Source organism: Orycteropus afer, unplaced genomic scaffold, assembly GCF_000298275.1.
Source record: "Orycteropus afer afer isolate SDZICR_OR568_19922 unplaced genomic scaffold, OryAfe1.0 scaffold00128, whole genome shotgun sequence".
In the NCBI taxonomy this organism is placed as follows: Eukaryota; Metazoa; Chordata; class Mammalia; order Tubulidentata; family Orycteropodidae; genus Orycteropus; species Orycteropus afer.
The window spans coordinates 1,802,844-1,828,904 of record NW_006921715.1 but is presented as its reverse complement, the minus strand read 5'-3'; the positions used below and the strand labels follow the sequence as shown (position 1 = coordinate 1,828,904).

Genomic DNA, 26,061 nt, shown 5'->3' with positions numbered 1-26,061 from the left:
GGCCACTTCCTCCTCCTGGCCCTTCCTTCCCCTTCAGATCTTGAGTGCAGAGCCTCATCCCCGCCATATCCAAGCAGACTGCAGGCTACAGCAGACTGTCATTGAGCCATGCCAACCAGGTGACCGAGAAAGGGCTCCGGGTGGAAGACCGACTGCGTGAACGAACGAACGGATGTAGCTGTGAGACCTTGGCCTCTCAGAGCCTCATCTTCTCATCTGTAAAGTGGGGAGAGCAGACCTTGCCTCCTAAGGCTGCTGGGAGGATTCAATTCAAGAGTGTCCAGCAAAGGCCGCCCATAGTACCCACTGCTGTCGAGTCAATCCCAACTCATCCCCAGAGGCCTTCCAAGACTGTAATCTGAAGGGCAGCAGCCTGCCGCATCTTTTCCCTGCAAAGAAATTGCTGGCTTCAAACTGCGAAATTTCTGTTAGCAGCTGAGCGCTTTACCACTGCACCACCAGGGCTACCTCTGCCTGCAGTAACCACGACCAAACCTGTTGTGGTTGAGTAGATCCCAACTCACAGCGCCCCTAGAGGACAGAGTGGAACTGCCCACAGGGTCTCCAAGGCTGTGATCTTCATGGAAGCAAAGCCCAAACCACACCCACTGCGGTGGAGTCCATTCCAACCCACCACACCCCTAGAGGACAGAGTGGAACTGCCCACAGGGTCTCCAAGGCTGTCAATCTTCACAGAAGCAAAGCCCAAACCACACCCACTGCCCTGGAGTCCATTCTGACCCACAGCGCCCCTAGAGGACAGAGTGGAACTGCCCACAGGGTCTCCCAGGCTGTCAGTCTTCACAGAAGCATCTGCCTCATCTTTCTCCCAAGCACCAGTCTTTCAGTTAGCAGCCAAGCTCTAACCACTGTGCCACCAGAGCTCCACTGTTGTTGTTAGGTGTCGTCAAGTCACCTTTGACTCACAGCAATCCTGTGTAAACACTGCCCGGCCCTGCGCCAGCCTCACAATCTTTGCTATGCCTGAGCCCATCATTGTAGTCACTGTCTCAATCCATCTCGTTGACCCCTCTTTCGCTGACCCTCCACTTTCCCAAGCACGTATCCTTCTCCAGGGACTGGTCCCTTCTGACAACATGACCAAAACAGGCCCTCAACTTTAGCCCTGAGAAGGAGGCACCTTCAGAAAGTCACGGTCGAAGCCACGGTCCTCTGTACCGCCTCCCATGCACGCGAAAGCTGGACAAACAGGACAGAAGAGCTGATGCACTGGGTAGTGGTGTTGGTGAGGAGCACTGAAAATTGTACCACGGACGGCCAGAGGAACAAACAAATCCGTCTGGAAGGAAATGCGACCAGAATGCCCCTCAGACGTGAGGACGCGGGACTGCCACTCATTTACCTTGGACGTGTCACCAGGAAAGACCAATCGCTAGAGGAAGACATGGTGTTTGATAAAGAAGAGGGTCAGGGTTCAAACACACCAATGATCATGAGGAAGGCGCTGTACGACACACGACATCGTCCCCAGGTCGTAGCCTAGCATGACGGGAACCAACAAGGCAGCCCGCAGCAGTGCCGTGAAGGACATGCGTGAGGACACCTTGCTCGGGGTCCACCTGTTTGTCCCCCTGGACTTAGAGAAGAACCCCTGCTGGCACAGTGGTCAAGCACCAGGCTGCCAACCAAAAGATCGATGGTTCAAACCCAGCAGCCATCCTACAGGAAATTACAACCTTGGAAACCCTATGCTCAAACTCACTGCCACTGAGGCAATCTCAACTCATAGTGACCCCTCTTTGGCTTTCCAAGGCTATATCTCTACAGAAGTAGATTGCCCAGCCTTCCTTCTGAGGAGTGGCTGGTGGATTTGAACCGCCAGCCTTCTGGTTAACAGTCACATGCCTTAAGCACTACGCCACAAAAAAACAAACCAAACTCACTGCCATCAAGTCATATCCAACCCATAGGACCCCTCCTTGGGTTTCCGAGGTGGTATCACTATGGAAGTAGATTGCCCCATCTTCCTTCTGAGGAGTGGCTGGTGGATTTGAACTGCCAGCCTTCTGGTTAGCAGTCAGATCCCTTAGGCACTGCACCACCAGAGCTCCCTGGAAACTCTATGGGGCAGTTCTATTTGGTTTAGTTCTACTGGGTCTATAGGGTTGCTATGAGTAGTATCAGATTTGGTTCGGGTCTGGTTAGACTTACGCAATGGCAGTGTGGCTCAGTGGGAGCATGGGTGGCCATGTTGGGAGGCATCCCAGTTCTGCAGCCTTGGCCCAGTTGCTCAGCAACCCCGCCCCAGCCTTTGCTAGCCCATCTACAAATGGGGATGGTTATCACCCCAGCGCAGCCCTGCCCTAGGGCACTGGAGGGCTGGGCCCTCAGGAAGGAGGGGCCCGGGCCCTGGCAGAGTCTAAACCACTTCCCAGCTTCTCACAGAGCCAGAGCCAGCTCAGGGTTAAGCGAGCCCCAGGCTGCCTCTGCTGGGGCTCAGGTTTCTTCCTGCAGAACTTGACGGAGTCCAGCCATAAACACTGGGCTGCTCTCTGACAGTGGCCCCCAGCGGCTGCAGGGGTTGCAGCGCTAATTACAGGCAGCCCAGAGCTAGAGCAGAGCAGTGGCTGGGCAGCCAGACCGAGCAGGCCCACAGCTTAGCACTGAGGTCTCCTGAAGACTCCCAGAAGATCCCCAGAGCCAGCACCGGGGCCCAGGCACCCTGGGGCCAGGCGGCGGGCCTGGGGGCCTAGCTGTGGCCCCCGTTCCCTGAGCTTTCTGTCTGTGCATTCCAGGCAGAAGCCCAGTGAGAAAGCAGAATTTCAGCTGCCACCAGGTCCATGCCATCACTGTCTGTGTTGGGGGGCCTGAAGCTGTGCCCCCCAACCCCATAGCAAAAGCCCCAGGGAGCTCTGGCCTTGGAGCGGGGACTCCACGGAGACGGCCCCAAGCCAACTCCACTGGGAAAGGTGAGTGGGCCAAAATGAAGGACAAAACCAACCCAAGAAAGCCAGTTTTCTTTTCAAGGTTCAAGTCCAGAGGAAGCCGCACCACGCCTGATGACAAATCCAATAGCCCAGCCCCCTGCACCACCCTCTCCTTCCCTGGTCCCTGGCCCTTCTCCTTGTTCTCTGCTAATAACACTGAAACCAGGAGGAAGGGAGCTCACCACCCATCACAGGTGAGGTGGCCACGGCCCATACCAGGCACAGCGGAGGAGGGGCTGGGTTGGGAGGAGAATCTGGGGGACAGGGCAAACATAGCCCTCTGCCTGCAGAATTCCCAGGCACCCCAGGCCTGAGCAGTTGTTGGGTTTTGCCTTTGGGGGCGGGGGTTGGGAAGGGTAGACAAGCTGCCTGTCGAAGCCTGGTGGCCTCTCTCTGCTCATCTGTACAATAGGCGGCCATGCCCAATTGCCAGCGAAGGAGGGCGAAGCCAATGTAGACACAGATGGGAGCCCACCAGAGCCAAGCACACAGTAGGTGCGCAGCCCCCAGGTATGCAGACGGCTGTTGCTGAGAACAATGGAACCGTGTTGCCCTCCCCCCCAACCCCCACCCCCACACACACTCTCCCCACAATATCTCACTCCCTCCTGTGGCCACAGCTAAAAGGTTCCCTTTGATTCTGACTTTATCCCTCAGAGTTAATGGGCAACACATTCTCCCAAAGAGAAAGTCAGCAATTTGGACGACTCCAGCCACGCACGCAGACAACCAAGGAATCTTCTAGTCTTAGCAGGGAGGGGTGGCCAGGCCAAGGGCTGGAAACCACCTCAGATGTTAGGCGTTATCCAATTAAGCCTTAGCTAAACAGCCCAGAGAGATGAAATCTGGAGGCTGAAGAACTGCCTTCTGGGGGCAGCCTCTGCACAGGCGGGGGACCCCCTGATCCATGGAGCCAGGGCACTGGTTCCGGGACAGCTCTTACCAACGCCCCCTGGGGACCCCAAAAAACACCTCTTGGGCTGGGGCTGGTACTGCATCCCAGGTCCCCACCTTGGCCCGGCCCCCCTGGGAGCAGCTGCCACCAGCTGCGCCCACAGCCCAGGGGGGCAGCCGGGCGCCGGCCCCCCGCCATCCCGGGAGCCCGCCCCCCACCGCGGCGTCGTCTGTTACCTGACAACTGACACTGGCATCCAAAGGGGGCCGGGGCCTCCGTCTGACCCTCACCCTGAGCGCTGTCGCCCGAGAGCGGGCGCGTGCCGCAGCACGGCAGGGAAAGGCAGGGCGGGAGGGCGCCCAGCGCGCGCAGAGGCGGCGTGATCACGGATGTGTGAGGGTGGGAGGAGGCAGCGATGGGGGCCATCGCTGGCAGCTGGGCAGGCCTGCACGGCCCTGGAGAAAAAACAATAGAAAAGACTGGTCAGTCGGGCCCTGGACCGGACGGGGGCCGGGGGCGGCGCGGGGCCCGGGGCAGGGGCTGCAGGCCTCCCTTCCAAGGGAGTGTGGGTCCCTGCGGGGAGGACAGCTGGGGCGCAGGGCAAGACGGGGGCCAGGGCGAAGGGGCAGGAGCACGGAGGGAGGCCTAATTCCACAGCTGCCAGGTTGGGCTGTCTTAGGGCCAGGACCCCCGCCCGGAGGACCCAATGCGCGGGCGGACAGACAGGGCTGTCAGGGCCCCCAGGCCAGACCCCTGCAGGGCACGTCCTCTGAGCATCCGGGCACTGGCCACCCTCCAGCAGGGGCCCCTCTGCAGTCCACAGTCCTCCACGAGCCCGGGCACCAAGCACACAGCACCCCCGCTGGCGACTGCCCTGCAGAAGGCTTGGGAAGACCGACCGCTGGCTCCGAAAACCCTGGCACTGCCCAGCACCGCTCTGGACGCCTAGGCCTGGCTCAGGGCACCTCCCCAGGTCCGCCGACGACACACGCAGGGTCCCGGGACTGCCTTACCCCGCCCCCCGCCGGCTTCCTTGGCTCCCCAGCAAGGCCTGCGTTTGATTTGGCCATTTATCGTACACGGCGGGGAGACCACCAGGGCAAAACATTCGTGTGACGCTGTTCCCAAAACCACAAGTGAAGAAGCCCACATTCCCCGGTAAACAACTGAGCGGCGAAGCGTCGCTGAGAGAGAAAGAAACGACTGAAGATGACGGGCGGCCGGCCCAGCCGGTTCTGCAGGCACTCGGGCCGCTTCTTGCTCCCAAGCGGGGCTCCGCCACTCGGGAGCGCGCGCCCCCCGCGAGCCCACTGTGCGCAGGCGCCCGGCAGGCTTTAGCTTGACGGCTCCTCCCAGCAGGTCCTCGGGGCTGGCTTAGGAGCCTCACTGCACAGACTGCAGGCCCAGGACAGATACCAGCAGCCGCCGGACCCAAACGCGGCCTGCGGGGCGTCAAAGCCGTGCTTCTGCGTGTGCCTCCGTGCCCCTCTGCTCTCCAAAACGTGCGCTATCGAGCATTGCGGCGTCGAGACATCGACGGAGACCTCAGCTGCAGGCCACAGCTGCACTGCCAAGAGATGGAAGCTAGGGGCTGGGGCAGGTTGGGCCCTGGACCCGGGGCGTGGCCGAGCACCCGTGAGCAGTCTTAGCCCCAGACTTAGCGTGGCACCCCTTATCCCCAAGCCAGCCCTGGCCAGTCCTCATCCAGTGTACCCCAGCATGGACTACCTGCCCTGTCACTCCAGATCTCAGGTCCCTCTATCGGTCCTCCTTGCAGACTGTGGGGGCTCCAGACACCTCACCTTGGCTGGGACCTTGTGTTGAGTGCCTTTGACAACGGTCCTGTCACTTAGCTCAGCGGGGAGGACCAGCCCCATTCCACAGGGGAAGGCGTATGCTCAAGGAGACCTGAGGCAAGGCTGGAGGTGTCCCTCCTCCCTGTGGGGCTGCAGTGGGGGTGTGGCGACTAGGGAAGCCAAGGGTCCTGGGGCACGGGGAGACCAAGGCCTCAGGGCTCACTCAGGCCCAGGGAGGCTGCCAAAGGCCAGATGCAGGCCTGGGCCCAGGCTTCTGCGTGAGGCCGTGATAAGGCCAGCCCCACCCCCCGTCTGTCATAACTGAGGCACCACCAGGAGCACGTCCGGGCCTGGGGACTGTTTTCCCGAGTGCAGAGGTAATAAGCTGTGGCTTCACGGGGAAGACAGACCAAAGATCAGGAAGAAAGTGGCCATCCAGCCCCCCTCTCCTTCTGGAAAGGTCCAGGCAGGGCCAGTCTGTCAGGACAAATCATACAGCGTGACACCTCAGAGCCCCCCAACCGGGTGAGGGGCTTCCAGGAGGCCTCAGGATGAACTCTGACCTTGCTGAAGAACACGGGCCCCAGGGCCAGCAGAGGGGTGGGGGCAGGCAGCAAGGGCAAGGGGCTTTGCTGGGGCTCACCAAGGAACCTCTGCCCTGGGTGTGTGTTGTGGGGTGTCTGCCCCCTGAAACTCCTAAGCTCTATCCAAAGGCGGAAGCTGGGGCGCCCCTTCTGAAGCTACCACAGAAGCCAAAGATGGGGAAAGGAGCCGGGCGGAGGGGGCCGGGTCCTGTGTGATCTCATTTATATGAACCTGAGGGCACAGGCAAAGACTTAACAGCAGTGGCCCCAAGGCAACAGGCAAGGGCATTGGGACTTGAGGCTGGTGGAGATGGGGCTTCTTAGCGGGGATGAGCGTGTTCAAGAACCGGTGGTGGTGAGGCCTGCACAGCAGTGACACGGGCAGTAAAACCTGCGAAAGCCGGAACCACAGAAGGCAAGAACCTGTCAGAAAAGGAAAGCTCAAGTATCTCCCACCGGTAGTGCAGCGCCTAAGGCACTTGACTGCTATCCAGAAGGCTGACAGTTCCAACCCACCAGCCACTCCTCGGAAGGAAGGTTGGGCAATCTACTTCCGTGATACTGCCTCGGAAACCCAAGGAGGGGTCGCTATGAGTCAGGTCCTACTCGATGGCACATAACAACAACAGAGAACAAGAGAAAAGACTGTCCCCTGTCAAAGGCAGAAAACCTGTGAGGCCGGGAAAAACAAAGCAGTCATGTGGCTTCACTGTACTCAAAAGCCCTAAGAGTTGTCCACCTCAAAATGGCTAAAAGGGTGAATTTCATGTCATGTGACTCTTATCTCAAGAAAAATAATAATAATAAATAGGAATAAACTCCAACAATGAAGACTTTGTCTCTGGGCCCTGCATCTGGCCCAAGGCCCTCCGCATGGAAGGTGCAACTTGCCTTTCAAAGTGCAGCCAGAAATCCAGAACTGACCTAAGACAGGACTTGAGAGCCAGTGCAGCCTACGCCAGACACACGGGAGGCAGGAGCTCGGACGCAGGGGAGCCCGGGTTCCAATCCCTCTCCTACCACTTGCTGCCCTGAGACCAGGCTACGTCATTGATCACAGCCTCAGCTCCCTGTCTTTAATGGGAGGATGCTAGCAACCTGAGGCAGAGCCCGCATGTAGTAACCACGCAATAAACAGTGTCGGGCCCTCGTTCATCTTCAGTGCTGGGGTCTTCCTACTCCCAGTCCGTTCTCCACACGACAACGCAGACTGACAATGTCTGCAAGTGCACTGCGCGCTCAGTAAGGTACCGCCCAGCCCTGTAAGTCTCTCTTCTAGGTACACGCCGGTGCTGTCAGGAAGGCTAACAGACCCACCTGCACCAAGGCATGTGGGCGGGTGACACCAGGCAGACCGCTCAGCCTTAGGTGAGATCCCGAGGACTTAACAATGAGCCCCACTGGCCTGATCTCTTGTCAAGCAGGTCCACTGTGGGGGCACCGGTGGTTCTGTGGTAGGATTCTTGCCTTCCTTGTGGGGAGCCAGGTGGGATTCCCAGCCCATACAACTCCTGGGCACCACCCGTCCGTCAGCGGAGCCTTGCCTGTTGCTCAGATGCTGAACGGGTTTCGGTGCAGCTTCCAGACTCACACAGACCAGAAGAAAGGCCTGGTGACCTCCTGCTGACCGTGGGCCGATGGAAGCCCTATGGGTCACGGCATCCCTCTTCCCTTGTGCACAGCTCACCATAGTTGGGGGACACCCCAAGGGCTGCTGTCACCGAGAAGTCCATCTTAATGAAAGAAACAACACATGCAGCATCTCACTGTAGCCTAGCAGCCTTCCCGTGGGGCACCATGAGGATCTTCAGGCGGACACTGTGGCTGGGGGAGGTGAAGAAGTCTGCCTCAGTAGTACCAAAACATAAATAAACAAACGCCACGAAGCAAGAAAGCACAAGGCGCTCTGGGCGCGCCGTGATTAAGCACTCAGATGCGAAGCAAAAGGTCGGCGGTTCAAACCCACCAGCTCCGCTAGAGAAAGGTGTGGCAGCTTGCTTCCGTGAAAGCCCATGGGGCAGTTCTCCCTAGTCCTCTCCGGTTTCTAGGAGTCCGGACGGACTGGCGGTACACAACAACAACAACAGCAAATAACCACAACGTTTCCCAAGCTCCAAAACCGATTATCGGCTCGCTGCGTGGCGCATTCATCAGCCTGAGAATCCCCAGGGTCTGGACCCGTCTGGGCTCCAGAGGGACCTTACAGATGTGGCGGCCTCCCTCCCCGCACATGCGCACTGCATCGGCCGGGAACACGCCCACCCGCGAGATGCAGACACAAAAACACCCCGGAAAAGCCGGGGCCGGCTTGGAGGGGACCGGAGCTGGCGTTCCCGCCGCGGCCACCTCGCAGGGTCGCCCCCTAGCCACGAGGCTTTGCAACTCGGCGTCCCCAGCCAGGGCGCAGGGGGCAGCACTGAGACACGTCCGTTATTCTCCTCGCAGGTGCCTGTGGGCTGGTTCATTTTTGAAGCCGAGACCTCCTGACCATGCAGGAGTCTTAGATCAGGGCAGGGGACGGGGCGCGCGGGCGCCTGGGAGAAGGCTCCTGGCTCTGCAACCTGACAGTCCCCGCGCCCCCTCCCCCCATGCCAAGACATTAATTCTCACAAGTCGGAGAAAATTACTATGCATGAATGCAAAACGCATGATCAGGAGTAATTAACATGGCTTCATATGCAAATTTTATTAATGCAGAAGTACAAAGTCATTATGCAAATGAAACTTACGTCAACTCTCTTGACAAATATTCATCTCCGAGGCTCAAGTTTCTGCCTCCTATTTATTTATTTAATTTTTTTCTCCCTCTTTTTTCCTGGCCCCCCACCCCCCGGGGAGGGGGCAGAGCGTGGGGGGTGTGGTGCTGGTGGCCGCGATGGCGGCGGTAGCCACGAGGCCTATTTGACAAGTTTACAAAGTTGTTTTTCAACCAGAGAAATTTATTCTTGTATTGTTGATTTTTTTTCCCCCCGTTGTTGGCAGGTATAAGACAGCTCATAGGAGAAGGAGAAAAAAATTAAAAAAAAGCTCTGGGTAGCAGGCAGCCAATCGGAAGCCGGCGCCTGTAATGAGGGCGATTGATGGCTGTTTGGCTTTTACTGCAGGGTAATGAACTAGAATCCAGTCTGAGGAAGGGGGGAAAATATGAATATTCATGAGGCTGTGCTCCTGCCTTTGATGATTAAAGAAATTTTTAATATTCAAATAAGCGCTTGCCAAGTGATTAACAAAGAACAAGCACGCAGAAATATGGAAATGGGAACTGGAAGATTGGAGAGGCGCAGGGACCGGCAGCAGAGGCAGCCCCAAATTTCATCCACAAGATAGGCCGATAACCCAATTCGCACGGGGGCAAATAGAAACAGTTCTTTCTGATCGCTTAAATATTTGCCGGCTACTTTGTCTTAAGGGTGATTAAAATGCTATGTACTGAGGGGGGCTGGATAATGTTCAGTCAGAGCCAAGGCGCAGCTCCCGTCTGAGTCATTAGCCTTCTCCTAGCCCACCTCCACCCACCCCAGCGGGAAATCCATTTGCCAGAGACAGAAGATGGCGGTGCCGCCAGCTCCGACAGGGAGACCCATGGCCTGGGTCTACGCTGCCCTGGGTACCGCTCGGCTGTGATCCAACTCCGAGTGCACATCGGTAACAGTGGTCATCTAGTGCATGAAGGCAGGCCTGAGTCTGAAGCCAGGGCACTGTGAGGTGTGGGGCTGGGGGTGTGGGGGTGATTCTTGGGGTACATGGTCTAGAAAGCTCAGGGCTTCCTCCGGACTCGGGCCCTGGGATAAACGCATAAAGGAAATAGTCACAGCGACGCAGGCCCTTCTGGGGGCTTGAAAGGACTCACACCTTCAACACCTGGCCTGGGCTGGCCATCCTTATGGCCCAGCTGCCACCGGGAAAGCGCCCCACCATCCCCGCAGGCCTCATCAGCTGCCTGCGAAGGCCACGCGCTCACATTTTACCAGCTCCACCATGGCCTCACAGTGGAGCACATAATAACAGTATTAGCTGGTAAAATGATCCTGCAGTTAAAATACATCTAATTAGCAGCCAATGACATCCATTTTGGCAATTTCCTATTTGAAAGAAGTGGAGTGCTACCTTAAATAAGACAGGCACTGAGTACTGGCGGGACCTACCTTCACATCTCACATCGTGTCTCTCTCTCTCTCCCTTTTTCTGGTGGGGTAGGAGCTGGGGGGGTAGGGTGGGCGGGCAGGGGGCAGGGATGGGGAGTGGCGCAGACAGTGAGAACACAGGGCACTGACACTAGCGGGCCATCTTTGTTGCTTGCTTTCATATTGGGGGCTACCCAGGACATAAATGCCTTCACTCCACAGGGACCATTCCACTGCTGTTGCTGAGGGCCCCCCCACCCAGCTTTGGACTGGACCTTATTTTCCATTTGGTTGTGAAAATAAATAATAAACGAACAGACAAAATGGCAACCCAAATCCAAGGGCTTATTTAAATGAACAGGGGAAGTCGCCTAAAAAACCTGCCAGCCCGGGGCACTTCGTGGACAGACCCAGAGGGCACACCCAGAAAGTCTGCAGGAGGAGCTGGGGCTCAAGTCCCCCTCCCCACTCCTGGACTCCTGAGTCCATGGCCCTGAGGACCATCCCACTTCCTGGTGCCTGCTGCACAGGCTTGGCTTTGGGGGGGCATTGGGAAGTATCCTTTGAAACGCAAAGGCCCATACGGGGCTCCTCGGGTTGGCACAGCTGTGTTTAGGGTTCCTTCAGAGGCATGACATGGGGACACACAAACTGTTGAGAGCCACATCCAGCCCGGAGAAGGGCTGTCCACTGTTAGACCGCAGCCTTTCAGGGGCTGAGGAGAGTCGGGAAGAGGCCCTACAGAGCCTGACTGGCTTCAGCTGCCATCTGGGTACCCCAGGGGTGGCGAGCAGGTGGGAGGTGGAGTAGCCAGGGGCCTGCAGGAACACCGGCAAGGGCTCCTCTCCGGACTTGCAGCTCCTCGACCACACTGCCCCGTGTGACCACCGGGGCATCCCTGCACAGCCACTGGGGCGGCCTGCCCGCCCCCAGAGGAGTGAGAGGCGTATCTCTTCCTGCCCCCAGCCCAGCTGCCGCCCCCTCAGCTCCGCCCTCCCCATGTTCTCCTGAAGTATGTCACCCTGAGTCACTGCGACATGCCCAGCAGGCCGCACACTTAACGCATTCCACGGGAGACGAGAGGCAAGGGCTCGGGGCCCCACCACACTCGCAGACCCACTGTTCCTCCCTCAGCTGCACACAGCCCTTCTCTGGGTCCAAACGCCCCTGTTTCCATGGCTGCCAACCTCAATTTCCTCAAGATGCAAGCAGCTGGAATGCTGTGGGGCAGCATATCCCCAGTCTGAGCCATGAGCCAAGGAACGGTGAGGGTGCCGTGCCCCTCAACCTCTAATGCCCAGGAGGCGGCACGGAAAGCGCAGACGTGCTGAGGAGGAAGGGCGTCTACCCTCTTCCCCCAACCACGCGGGGTAAGGAGTGGGAGCCCAGCAGCTGGGCCCGGCTGACCAGTCCAGCCCCTAGGCCAACATCTGCAGGAAAAACTGGAGCCTGGGCTCTTTTCTTCCTGGGGCAGCTATGTGAGCTGCAGGAATGCAAGTAAACCCCACCCACTCGTCCTCCAGGCTCCCAGCACAGTCAGAAAAGCCCAAGGACTCTTCTGTGTGACCTTGAAGTAGGACCAAATGCAGCCTGAACTCTGACTCCACTCGGTTTCAACCTCAGCAGGCACCAAACCAGTGCCCACGATCCTGGAATGGATGGGCCTGGGGCAGCAGAAGACGAATGAATGAAAATCACCCAGCAAGGCCTGTACTAGTTGGAAAATGTGCACACGCATGTATATTACATAGAGGTGAAATTCCATGTATGCACACACACCAGCAACACAGGCGGACATGTGAAAATGGCTATTTGCCCCCACGCAGACTATGGGGGCCCCGGACAAATGAGTTGACAGAGCCTCTGACTGTCACAGCAGAAATAGCGATCTGGTACCCAGCAGAGATGTGTCCCCTTGGTCCCCTGAGTCAGGCCTTCTGATCAGAATGATCTGGGAAGCCGCTGCATCCCTTAGCCGTTTCTGCCCTCAAACCCAACTTGTTGAAGCTCAGTTCGTCATTTCATCTTAGGTCCCCTCGGGTACCACAAGCAGTGTGTGCTACACGTGTCTGCAGGAAGGACAGCTGGATGAAATGTGGCCTGGAAACGCACGGAAGAAGGTGAGGACTCCCTGGCTTCCCCCACAGGAAGAATCTGGGGTCAAGAGGCCTGTGGTCCTTGGTCCGATCCCACTGACCAGTTCAGGGGCACCTTCCCCACTGATTGACAGCTGAGCCAAAGAAGGCAAACTAAAAGCCCACATCAGGATTTGTCGCACGAGAACAGACAACAAGGGGAGAGGATCCTTCACATTGGGGCCCACGGGGAGTTTAAAACGAGGCACGTGGTTTTGTCTCCCACCAGCATCTGTGCCCGACCTCTGAGGGATGACGTGGAAACACCAAACCCCATCTTCCGTGAAGCACATTTAAAGACCAGTGAGTTCAGGAAGTCGCTGTGGTTCCAAGGCCTCACAAGCTCCACAACTGGCTGCCGCCCAGCTGCCATGCGCAGAAGCGAAAATCTAGGGGAAGTCCGAGCCGTGAGGATGCCGGCGAACTCAGAAGGGCCACCCAGCACAGCCAACAAAAAGAACCGCGAGAAAGCCCAGCGCCCGGCGAGGAGATCCTGCAGTGACTCGGGCCAGAGCCGCAGGGCCAGGGTCCCACCATCTCAGGCACACACCGAGGAGAGGCTCCGCACGCATCACAAACCCTAGTGAGACCAGCCCAAGAATTACCCCCGAGCACTCAGGGAGCCGGCCTCAGGAAGGCTGGCGGGTGCCTTATTTCAGAAGGAACAGAAATAAACTTAGTGACTGGAAGAAAAAAAAAATGAAACTGTCCAAAAAGAAAAAGGGACCGTGCTACACTTTAAATTTATCTTTTGTTTTTAGTTGCACTTATCAGAGCTGTAGTCAATTCGTCTCCAGTGCTCGAATGAAAAATCGCGCCCCTCCAGATTTTGTTGCTGATGGAGTCTTTTTCCCCCTTCTTCTCATTTCTTTTTCCCTCTTTCCTAATGAACTTACAGAACAATGGCGTTCAGCGCTCTGGATCACATGAGAACAAAATCCATCCACGGCCTCTTCACGTTTCGAAGCCAGGACTGAAATGTCACCAACTAAATAAAAATTGAACAGGCCTGTAATTACTTCCAACAAAGTAGTTCCTTGAACCGGGTTTTCTGTACGTAGATGGCATTTAATATACATATTGCAAGCCTTCTTTGCAGCAGGAGCAGCGTTCATCGGCAAAAAATCACAAATTTCCTTCCAAGACAGAGCAGCCTGACAGCCCCTTCCTCCTGCTATTTTGACGTGAAACCTGCTCTCATCTCCTAACACACCAGTGGTGACTTCCAGTGTGTGCACAAGATGTGTAAAAATTAACACTTCACGGGATTAATTTAATAAAGATTGTTAGCACATTAACACTAGGAAGGCAGCCCCTTCCGATTCGATCTAGGCCGCTCCCCACGCCCCTGGAAGAGAGGCTTACAATCGGCTGAGGTTTTACACCGCTATTTAATGTAATTAAAGAAACTGGCAGCGCTGCCCTCCATGGAGATAGCATTTCTGTAGCCGAGTATTCCCATTAGAAATTGGGGGAAATCAGAGCACGCTGACTTTGATTGGGCTGTAATTTTTTTCCCCGTGGCTGTCTCTGAAACAGACTGCATGGCCTCAGACTGCATTGGCTGCCGAAGCCCAGGAGGGGAGTGTGTGATGACACGGGCAGGGCCTCCGGGAAGAAGCACCCAACATTTTCTTGACACGGATTTGACTGTGAAAAAAATAAAACTCCAAACCCCTGCAAGCCCCGTTCAGCTGTGGTTATCCGGGACACTCTCTGCCCAGCAAGCCGCACCCGGGAACCCCGTCCCCGTCAGGAAGATGACTCCTCAGAAGCCCCAAAGCAACACCCGGGACAGCATCGCCGAGGAAGGCAGGCCTCCGGGCTGTCCTCCCACAGTCCGTCAAGAACGGTAAGGCAGCGGGGATGCCAACAGGCTCCAATCCCCGGCTTTCGCTGGAAGCTTCCGTAATCTCCGCGCAAAAATGCAGCCCGCCGGTGGCACCCGGGAGACCTCGGGAACTAAACAAACACACACACAAAAGAGGAAAAGCATCTCTCTGCACCGCTTCATGCAAAATGGCAGGGAAATTAGGTCTTGGAACCGAAATGAAGATCTGAGTCAGCTCTCCGACACCAAGGCAGCCTGGCCTCATGGGCTGGTCACCTCCCGCCCTGGAAGCGCCAAGTGCCATCACGAAGGAGCCCTGTCTCCCAAGCTGTCCTCTCCCTCCGTGTCCCTGTGCTGGAGGGGCCTCTCTTTCTCCTAAGTGCGTTTTAATACCCTTATTCTACATCCTAATTTCCTTGAAAAAAACATCTGTGTCACTGAAAAAAAAAAAAAACGTCACTCTGTTTTTGCAATCCAGCAGCTTAGTTGGCAGCGAGAACGGCTGGCTGGCATTAGCCCCTCATTTGACAAAACTACTACTGTGGGCATGTGCTCAAAACAGGTAGGAAGCAAATGCTGCGAAATAAGGAAGTAGAAACAGCCAACAGATTTTTCACTCCCAAGAACGCCAAACGTAAACATGATTTATTTAGCTGTGTTTAACGTGTCTGTCCTGCACTCCACAAGAAGTCCACTTGGTTTTATGGGGAGAGTGGGGAGGAAGGGAGAGGCAAGGGGAGCAGGGAGGCTGGGGGTGGGTGGAAACAGAAGAGGTGGGCGGCACCTTGCAGGTACTTCCTCGGTGCCTGGGTTTACAGTTTGAGGAGAACCAGAACCTCTGCCCCAAATAGATGCAAACATCAGAAGGCTGTGCTAATCTGCCGGTTAATTAACGAGCTGCCAGTAACAAAAGATGGAAGACTTGGTTCCTACAAACAGCATTTACAGGGCGTAGCGCTGATTTTGTCACCCGCTTCCTGTCCCTTTTTGCAAACCGTGTGGGCTGGGTGCGGGGACAGGTGCAGAGGCCCATGGGGCTGGGGGGGGTGGTTCTGATCTTCCCAGCCCAGAATGTGAGGGAGAGAGGGGGAAGCAGCCTTGTCTTCCCTGCCCATCACAGAGCCCATGTGCATTTACTCAGATCTGTATTCAATTAAGGAGCGGCAGACAGCTCCGGCTCAGTGCCTGCACCAGTGCAGACGGGGTATCTGCCATGCCCCCCAGCACTGACGCCAGGGAACAAGGGCTCTACCCAGTCGTCGCAGAGAGGGAGAGGGCATCCCTCTCGCCCACCCTGACCCCCAAACTCAAGCCTGTGGTCTTGGTCCTGCCGGGGTGAACAACCAAACACGTAAAGCAGCGAGCTTCACGCTCTGAACCAGCAAGTTGAGACCAGAGCTTGTTGGCCCTGCCAGGGGTCACTGTGACTAAACATCTAACTCAGATCATGCAGCACTTGCTGCAAAAACAAACTGAGCGTTTGCAAAAGGAGAAACGACAAAGTAGAAGCCAGCCCACAACACTTGCGTCCCAGCTCCCTGGTCTCATTACGGCCAGCTGTGAGCCAGCCCGAAATGCCAATGTCTGCTGGCTTCCAGGGCGGCGGCGAAGGGGGCGAGAGACCTTTCCCCTCAGTCTGCACGGCCTGCCTGCCTAGCTCACCGGCACCTCCTGCGCCTGTGCACTTAGGGGCTACCTGCTGTATGCTTTCCTCCACCACCCAAAGCTACAGTGCCCCCGGCCCAGTTATCTCCCGTCCTTCCGGGGCCAGCAGCCCAATGTTAGCAAAGAGAACTTTCCTGGGGAAGTCTGGCCAAGGGCCACCGCACTGCCACACACAGCGTGTTAGGATTCTGAGTCACGTGACAATTCCCACCACTAACCTGGGGAGCAGTCGAGCTCTGTAACACATAGGGGCCTGAGTGGGGACAGACCCCACCGCCACTAACAGCAACAGCCAGGGGCGAGGGGCAAGCTCTCAAATGAACAGGGACGAGGAATCATTTGTTATCAATATTAGGTTACTAAACTGGAAAGGAGGAGGCACTTGACTGCTAACCAGAAGGCTGGCAGTTCAAACCCACCAGCCACTCCTCAGAAGGAAGGTTGGGCAATCTACTTCCATAGTAATACCGCCTGGGAAACCCAAGGAGGAGTCACTGTGAGTCGGGTCCGACTCAACGGCACATAACAACACAGCAAAACTGGAAAGGGAGACCTGGCCTCCGAACCTTAGGTGTGAATTCTTCCAGCCTTAACTATGTCTGCTCCACCATCAACTATACAGGTTCTTGGATGCCAGTTCTCCTTCTCAAATGCATCCCCGTCCCCCACAGGCAGAGTGGCAGTCTGCACTTCCTGCTATCTTAGAAATCAGCAATGACGTCACCCCCCCAGTGGTCTGTGTCATACCTGGATGGTGACAGAAAAGTAAACAAGTGGAAATCCCCGTTTTGTAGGGGCAGAAACCGAGTGACGATGTGCTTTGCCTGGGAGCAGAGGAAACAAACCCCTTTGAGACCAGGCAGCGCCGGGCCCAGCATCTCCATCCTGAGACCCGACCTCTGCGCTGGCCCCTAACGCTCCAGCAGCTACAGATGCCTTTCCAGCGTGGAGCCAGGACTCGGGCGCTGCACTGGGAGACCAGACTGGCAGAAAGCCACACAAGGAAATCCAGACTCTCGAAGGAATGCAACTGAAGACGCATCACAGCACCTTCGAAGGACGCCTCCCAGGATGGCTCTGGCCGCCAGTGCCACCGGCACGTGCGTGGGATCCGGCGGGCCAAATCCCCACTCCCAAGCACATCTCCCATCCATTCCTCCAGAACAAACCAAGGCCCGGAGGTCTACCTGTGCCCAACAGACACGTCCCCAAGCTCAGGACATGCCACCAAGGAGCCGCCGGCCTAGCCATGAGCTGAGGGCTGGCGGACCCCCTCACAGAGGGTCCCGGGCAGGAACCTTCCACCACTCTGCCCCAAGCCCTAACCCAAACCTAGAGGCTGAAATCACACATAATTATTGTCGCTGTTGAGCCGTCAAAATAAAGAAACCAGGAAGGATAAGTAGGCTTCCTCCATTAAGTCAACCGAGCACACATGACCTGTCTTTCAAGCAAACATGAACAATAGCCCACATACAGCTTGTCACCAGAAATTCTGAAATATACATCTCTATAGGAATGCAGCAACCTGGGACAGGGCCCCTCACACTCACACACACACACACACACACACACACACACACACAGAGGCGCACTTAGAGTTGCATCTTTCATTCTGTAAAGGAATTTGGTCACACACGTGTTCATCAAACACAGGAATCTGCCTTTCCATCTCGGGCCATTCTGCACACCGGATTGTAATCTTTTCCCCGTATTTACAGATATTCACAGGCAGATTCTGTCTTGTTAGCACTGTTACAATGGGCGTCTGAGAAGTCCTCAAGCAAGTTCAGGCAGATAGGAAAACCTCCCTGTCCGGGACTGGCAGCAGCGTGGCGTTCCCGAGTGCAGAAACTGTTCCCTTTTCCCTAGGCCTTTCAAAAAATAAAATTGACAAGGACCTTCAGATTCCAGCACCTGGAACATCGCCACTCGAAGCTGGGGTTAGCTAAACCTGAGATATTTTTAAGATCATCTCTCAGTGGGAATGCCAGGAAGGCACTGTTTACAAAATACCTAGGCCTGCAGAACACAGAAAGGGTAAGGTTGGACTGCTGACCCAAATCAGAAATACAGATATTCTTCAAAATAGACCCAAAGACTACCTGGACTCTTCTGGGAGCAAATCTCTCATCTCTGGTTCAGACCTATTTCTGAATAACAGAAAATAGAGACGTGGCTCCAACTCCAGGCTAGGAAGGCTGTCACAGGGATGGGAAACTTCTAGCCTTCTACAGGCAAACACCACACATTTTTATTTCCTGAGTAAAAGCTTTGAGAAAATGTTTGAACAAGAAATTAAGAGCTTTGTGGGAGATACAGGGAGTGTCCAGCCACAGCTTTTCTGGGACTTTAAGGCCTGTTGGGGTGCTTTAAACAGTCTGAGGCCAATTTTTAAGCAGCAAAAGTAAAGGAAGATTCCCAGTAAGGTGGCCCTTTGCATACCAATTCCGGGGAGGGGGCGCCATTGAAAGAGAAGCCAGGGGCAGGGGGAGTGACAGGAATTCCTGCAGCTCCTCCAGGGTGGAGGGTTTCAGGCCCACACAACTGGGAAAACACTTTTGTCCTTTAGGGCTTTAAAATTCCAGCCCTAGGGGGTCCCTCAAGAAAAGCAGGCTCCTTCTCCTCCGACTGGAAACAAAACAAACGGCCGCTTTGGGACAGGACCCTGGCCACTGCTGGACATGAACACGCAGGGCACCGTCCTGGCCTCACCTGCACCGGGGACAGCTGGGCACGGCCGGCCCAAGGCGGGCTGGTGGGGGCGCGATGGCGGCGGATGCAGAGGGGTCTCCAGGCGCCCCCAGGGCCCAGGACAAACACTGGGAAAGAATGCCCCACCCCGTGCGCGGGAGCCCTGCCCCGGCGCGCGGCGCCTTAGGGGAGGGGGCCACTGGAAGGAGTTTTCAGGAGTTCTGAAATGCAATTCCCCCAGCCGGTCAAGGTCACCAGCCCAGGCCTCGGGAGGGGGCAACGGACGGGGGAGGGGCGGCCCCGCGCGCGCACAAAGGGGCCCGGGCCGGCGGGCTCCCCGCCTTTGACCTTGGGTCTCCGCCTCCATCCATCTCCGCCGGCTGCCAGGGAGGGGGGCTGGCCCAGGGCCAGGGGCGAGCTCGCCCGGCGGCTGCGGGGCGGAGCGGGAGGCCGCCGAGGGGCCGCCGGGGGGAGAGGGCGCAGGGGCGCAGGAGCAAGGGTGCGAGGTTCCGAGGAGCCCTGCAGTCCGGTTGGCCCGGCGGCTGCTGCACGCCCCTCGCCCTCCGAACCAAAGCGCCACTGGTGCGGGAAGGCAGCCCCTCCCCGCTGCCCTCGGACCCGGGCAGGGGGGCGGGGCGCCGCCAGGGCGGCCAGAAAGGAGGAGCCGGCAGGTCAGCTGCGCGCCCCGCCGCCCCCGCGCTCGCCAGGGCAGCTGGCCCATTAAGGCCCGAATTATGCATGGCCGCGGCGCCCCTCGGCCTCCCCGCCCTGGACACAATCGCCGTGCGCGCCGGGCCGGGTCCGAGGAGACGGAGGAGAGGCTCAGGCCCGCCCAGCCGCGTGTCCGGAGCACAGGCCAGAGAGGCCGCAGCGGCACCGGCCCCAGGGCAGCGCTGCGCGGGGCGGGCGGGCCGGGAAGGGACACCGCCCGCGAGGAGTCCGCGCCCCATCTCCAAGTAGTCGAGGGTCCCCGCAGTGCCCGCTGCGGGGTCCCCGGGGTACGGTGGCCCTCGCGCCCCGCGGGGCTCCGCACTTCTCGCCTAGGGCAAGCCCACGTGCGCCAGGCCGGACGTGCCAAGCGGTACTAAGGACCTCAATTTCGGTGACCCCCAGGAGGGCGTCTGAAAGGCCCGGTTTTCCCTACCACGCAGGCGTGGGCCGCGGAGCTCTCCCTAGGCTCCTCCCCACCTGGTCAGGGGCGACAGTCTGGGATGGGGGTGGGGAGGAGCTCGGGCCTGGGGCCCTCCAAGGGCGAGGCTGGGGGGGGGTGTTGCAGAGGGGAGGGGCCAGACTTGCCTTGCCAGTGGCAACCGTCGGGCAAAAGGGAAACTGCAATAGCGGGAGGCAGGTGGCGCCTTGTTTCAGAGGAGCAGGGAGAGAGGTTTGGCCCCCAAAGAGTCAGGCTATGCAGACGACCCAGGCCCCCAGGGGCTGCGCTCTCCCGCCCCCAGTGCGCACAAAATGGCCATCTGGGCTTTCAGAGCAGGGCGCCCTGCACCGCACCTCCTGAGCCGGCGTGAGGACCTACTTTGCTGTTCTGGTGCCCGCGTTTTTCTGCAAACGACTTCTGCCTCTCTTTCCCCGTCTCCACTCCAAAGCGAAGGCCAGGTCAGGAAAATTATCTGCTACTTTTCCCCAGCGAGTAAAGTCGCCTCGTTGGCAGAGGAAAGTTTACAAGCCAATGATGTCAACAGCAGCAAGAAGACCAGAGTGTTTAGTTTTCTTAATTGGCTGGCTTTGAACCGGCGGTGGGAGGGGAAGAACCCACTCAGGCCCTCAGGAGAACTTGATTTTGTGGGTCTACCAGCCTCAACCATTTGAGCCCCCTTGCACTGGGGTGGGGAGGGGTCATCAAAGGTTTGTCCAGTTTTCCCTGCACGGAAAGAATCCATAGTGCTGCTTTCACGCTGAGCAAAGGACAGGCAGGCCCTGCTTCCAGCCCAAACGTGGAGCCCTCTAGATCCTTGGTTGGAAGCCTACACTTTCCAAAAGCCCTGCCCTCCCCCCAGGACAAGTCTGCTGCTGCCTGTGCAGCCTCTCTGGTTTCTTTCACGGCCTGAAGTCAGCAGGTATTTGTATTTTTATGCTACAGACCCTGCACTGGACTGTGGTCAGGGCTTGGGTGCTGAGGCACTCTGCCGCCTGCAGCTCTGAGGCTAAGTTTCTCTGGCTGCAGCTAAAGCTTTGTTCACACCTCCAACCCAAAGGACCTGAGGTCCCCAGCCCCAGGGCTCCAGACTCTTCACACATCGCCTCTGACTCCCAGAAACAACTGGCCATCCCAGACTGCCAGGTCTACCCTGGCCTTGGCCAGCACATCTAAGTGTCTCCCTCCCTCCTCACCTCTCCACACCAAACCAAAGCCAAACTCACTGTCCTTGAGTCGATTCGACTCATAGCGACCCCTCCTTGGGTTTCCGAGGCAGTATCTCTACGGAAGTAAATTGCCCAATCTTCCTTCCGAGGAGTGGCTGGTGGATTTGAACCGCCAGCCCTCTGGTTAGCAGTCAAATCAGGTGTAGGCAGTTCTGACTTCTCACCTCCACCCAGAAAGGTCTAGGGCCCCAGTGTCCACTCTGCCTGGGCAGCAGTTTCCCATCCCAGGGCCCTACGTCATTCCCTCCCAGGCCTCCCGCTGCCCTGCACTGGGCAGCACTCCACCCGAGCCCTCCTAGGACCTGCAGCCAGCCGCAGGAGGGGTCCTCGGAAACCCACTTAGAACAGAAGAAGATGAGCCTCGCTTTCTGCAGAAGGGCTTCCCCACCACCACTGAGCTCATGTCAGAGCCACCGGGGCTCTGCTCCGGACGACCGAGCCCACCATCACCCTGCCTTCTGGAAGCACCTTTTCCTTGTGCTCAATTCACCAAGGGCGGCACCCCCCTTACCACCTACAGTGCCAGGGCAGGGGCTGGGGCCCGAGGTTTGTATAATCTGGGGAGAGGGGCTCTCTCGACAGCTAAAGAATGCAAAAGCCCAGCAAGATTAGGGCAGGGCCTGGGCACCTGAAGGACCCTGCATTCAAACTGGTCCCCTCAGCGGAAGTCTGCCAGGTTCTCCCAGAAACGTCCTCACAGCTAATGGCAGAGGGGGACGCTGCTGACCCTTCAGTCTCAGGGCTGTCGTTTTTAGCTCCCCATTCTTCAACTTCTTCAACTCCCAAACCACCCAAACCCACTGCCCTGGGGTGGATTCCGACTCACAGCAACCCCAGGGATCGTGGGGAACTACCCCATGGGGTTCCCAAGGCTGTCGATCTTTCCAGAAGCAGACTGCCGCATCTTCCCCCCGCACAGCGGCTGGTGGGCTCGAAACAGCCACCTTTTGGTAAACAGCTGACCTTTACCCACTCACTGGGCCACCAGGGCCTCTGTTCCTAAACCCAGTATGTAACACATCAGAACGTCAGGGCTGCCCGCTGGGAAGGGGGTTTAGCAGGAGGCTGGGAGACCACTACGGCCGCCTCCACTGCACAGACTTCTCTGAGAGCCTCTCCACTGGGCTCTCGCAACTGTTGGGAACCACCTGCATGGCTCCTGCTGGTATTTCCACTCCAGAGGTTCAGGCCCAGAGACAGCAGGCTTGGCTCAAGGCCACACAGCATGGCAGCCACAGGGCTGAGTCCCCAGCTTCTCCCCACCCTGGGTCCAGGAGGCCTACCTGCCTGACACTACCTATCCCAGTGAATCTAGGAGCCAGCCGGCTTCGGAGGCTTTGCACGGAAGGGCAGGCTTTGCAGGGCAGATGGATGACCCACTGTCTCAGCTTTTACATCCCCCACTATGACCCAAGTCCGGGAGAGTCACTCTGAGATTCACCCCTTGTGTGCTCAGGCGCAGGAGGGGCCCGTGCCAGGCAGAATCAGAGAGCCGCACCCTCCTCTGGGGCCTGCATGCCTCCCTGTGAAGCCCTGGCCTGGCCGTCAGGAGGCCTGGTTCTGGGTGCTGCAAGCCACTGGCGTGCCAGGTGACTGTGCAACTGTGCGAGCCACTAACCTCGGTTTCCTTACCTAGAAAATGAAAGTAGCAGCTGATTTGCCATGTACGTCTCCACGTTGCCATGGTGAAGCTGCTGGCGCTGGGGTTTACACCCCGGGCCCTACTCTGTGGTTGTGTGAACTTGGGCAAGTGACCAGCCCCTCTGCTGCAGCTTCCTCTCCGTCAGCGCCACTAGCACCTGCCCCCCGGGATGGTCTGCGGTTGTGTGAGGACTCAGCCGGCTCATACTTGCGAAGGGCTTCCGCAGTGAGCGGCACATCAAGCTGGAGCGAGCATGCGTTCAGTTACAGATCCATATACACAAAGCTCACCAGACGAACCCAGGGGTCCGGGGTGCCGGCCCACCACCAGGGCAGAGCCTGCTCCTAGCAGATTCTGGAACTAGTAGTTGTGTATCAGTCAGGCATGGAAATTAGCAACGACGACAAAAAACTGTCAATTCTCTAATAAAAACCCTAAGTCAGTGCTAACCATTCTCTGTCAAAAACCTTAGAGCACAGACCACCGGGCACCAGAGGACCAACATTCACACCGAGGAAAAGCAAGACAAACAGGAGTGTACAAATACGAGGGGCACAGGGGGAGGGTTACAGGGTAGGGAGGGGAGGAGCCTGGCTTAGGGTTGGACATGGGGAATGGGGAATGAAACTGAATGTACATGTGACGCTGAATGTAAAACAAGCTCTTAAAATAAAAAAGAAAGATACAAACAAATCATCATAGCTGAGACCCAGTGCTGGTACGTTGACCCCATCCCCTCTTCCTCTGTCTTCCCTCACTCCCCTTCCTCATCCCTGAATTGCCCCTGGAAGTGGGTGCCCTATGTAAAGCAGTGACACAACAAAACCCCTGATCTTTAAAAAATAAAAATAAAAAATACCCTTCGCTGACCAGTACCTTTTACTGTATTTATTTATTTTTTTGATTCAGTGAAATTCTCAGCTACCACCCAGTGCTAAATTCATGTTTTGTAGCTGCGGAGACTCTATGGCTCCTGCCATGTTTATAGGATTTGCAACCGCCTTCAGTCTGTCATTTCCCAGCAAGGCCGGAATTACCCCATTTTACAGATAAGGAAACTGAGGTTCTGCAAGGTGAAAGGGCTTACCTCCAGCCACAGGGCTGGGCAGCCTGGTGGGCCAAAGCCACTTGCTCTGACCCAAGGTAAGTGAAGTCTGGCTGCAGCCCAAGGAGCTCTGGGGGTGCCATAGTTAAGGGCTCAGCTGCTAACCGAAAGGTCGACGGTTCGACCCCATCAGCTGAACCACGGGAGCAAGATGATGCAGTCAACTTCCATAAAGATGACGGCCTTTGAAACCCCATGGGACAGTTCTTCCCTGTTCTGTGGGGTGGCTAGGAGTCGGAATTGACGACCTTGGGTTTGGATGCAACCCTGCCAAGAGCCAATTATGTGACCGTGAGAAACGGGGAGACAGGAGCCACGAGCCTTCCAGCTCTGACCGGGGTTGGGAGCACTCCACAGTGCAGGCTGCTGCCGTCGGCTGACGGGGCTCTATCCCCACTCACAGCGACTCCCCGTACACAGACTAGAACTGCTCCACAGGGTTTGCAAGACAGTGGTCTTCTGGAAGCAGACTGTCTTCCAGCCTCTGGGTGGGTTTGAACCACCAGCCTTTCGGCTAGTAGGGGAACACTGAACCATTTCACCACCCACAGGGACCTATGACTGCACACCTTGCCCAGCCCAGGTGGGTTGGAATGCATCCGTCCTGCCCCCTTTGCTGCCAAGGCCTCTCCAGCTCCGCCAGGAAGCAGAGGAGAGTGCATGAGGGCACCGCAGGCAGTGCTCAAGGGCACATGAGCTGAGCACGCCACCATATCCGCGCAGCTCGGATTGGAGATGGCCTCCAAATACCGCCGTGATGGGGTCTGGGGCCACACCTGCCTGACAGTGGCTCTGCCAGCCGTCGGACCGTCGAATTCCTCTCCCTAATAGTCTCCAGACCCCGTGCTGTCCATGGAAAGCACACAGACCCAGGTCTGCCTCTGACCTTGGGCAAGTCGCCCACATCTCTGAGTCCCAACTCCAAAGTGAGGTTAAAAACCAGGAGTGTTTGAGTCAGCGCCGACTCCCGGCGACTCTGTGTGCATCGGAGTGGACCTGGACCCCTAGGGTTTTCAGTGGCTGATTTTCTGAAACTGATCCAGACCTTTCTTTGAGGCGGCCCTGAGTGGACTCGGTCCCCCACCTCTCAGCAGCCAAGCACGTTAACCATCTGCAGCATTTAGAGTTACCATCGAGTCAGTCCCGACCCACGGACCACATGTGGTACAGGGTACAATTGTGCTCCACCGGGTTTCTCTGGCTTAACCTTTATGGAAACGGATTGCCAGGCCTTTCTACCACGGCACCTCTGAGTGGGTTTGAACTGCCAACCTTGGAGTTAGTAGACCAGCACTTAACTGTTTGTGCCACCTTAAAGTGGGGCTAGAAATACTTACTTCAAGGGTCAAGAATTCAGGGGGATGGTCCATGAGAAGCACCTGGCACAGCTCAGGGTGCTGAGCAGCCCTCCTCAAGGTCTGCCAGCCCTCCCTGAGCTCCGGGATCACCCCTGTGAGGCCAACTGCCCGGCCTGAGCCCCAGCCACACCCCTGAGCAGAACAGCACATACTCCTGGGTAAAGACAGCATTAATAACAAGCTGTCGTGACTGAATAATGAAAAAGAGAATCCATGCCACAACACACATGGATTCAACTAATCTTAATTTGGAAGGAAAATAACAACTCTAAATATATCAAATGCATGGTTTTTTAAAGACAACCTGCAAGTGGGGTTTATCTCCAGCTTCCAGCACAAGCCAGTTACCGCGTTCCTCTCACTGGGAGAGTTTTTACATAAACCAAAAAAAAACTAAGCTTGCTGCTGTCAAATCAATTTGACTCATAGTGACCCCTCCTTGGGTTTCCCAGGCAGTATCTCTATGGAAGTCAATTGCCCAACCTTCCTTCCAAGGAGTGGCTGGGGGGTTTGAACCTCCAGCCTTCTGGTTAGCAGTCAAGTGCCTTAGGCACTATGCCACCAGAGCTCCTATCAGTCTATCTCTCTGTCTCCAAACTCACTGTCATCAAGTCAATCCGACTCATAGCAACCCCTCCCTGGGTTTCTAAGGCAGTGTCTCTACGGAAGTAGATTGCCCAGTCTTCCTTCCACGGAGTGGCTTATAGGTTTGAACCACCAGCCTTCTGGTTAGTAGTCATGCTTTTAGTCATTACTAAAAGTAAAAAGTTTACACTTTTTAAAAAAATCCAAAAATAACATTCTCATAGCAACATTTAAATCCTTTGGTTGATTGGAAAAACCTCCAACACATTTTGCATAGTGATGAGTCACTGGGACCCCAAAACCCCCAACGCACCCCATCTGTC

At 56.8% G+C, this 26,061-nt stretch overlaps 1 protein-coding gene across 1 annotated transcript in view; it reads right to left on the bottom strand.

Annotated features, from left to right (window-relative positions):
• The window catches only part of BCL11B (BAF chromatin remodeling complex subunit BCL11B), a 100,634-nt gene that overhangs the window by 56,308 nt on the left and 18,265 nt on the right, over positions 1-26,061 (bottom strand). Inside the window, exon 3 of the mRNA XM_007944610.1 lies at positions 4,080-4,298. Coding sequence (XP_007942801.1) covers positions 4,080-4,298 — 219 coding nt within the window. The remainder of the gene's footprint in view (positions 1-4,079; positions 4,299-26,061) is intronic.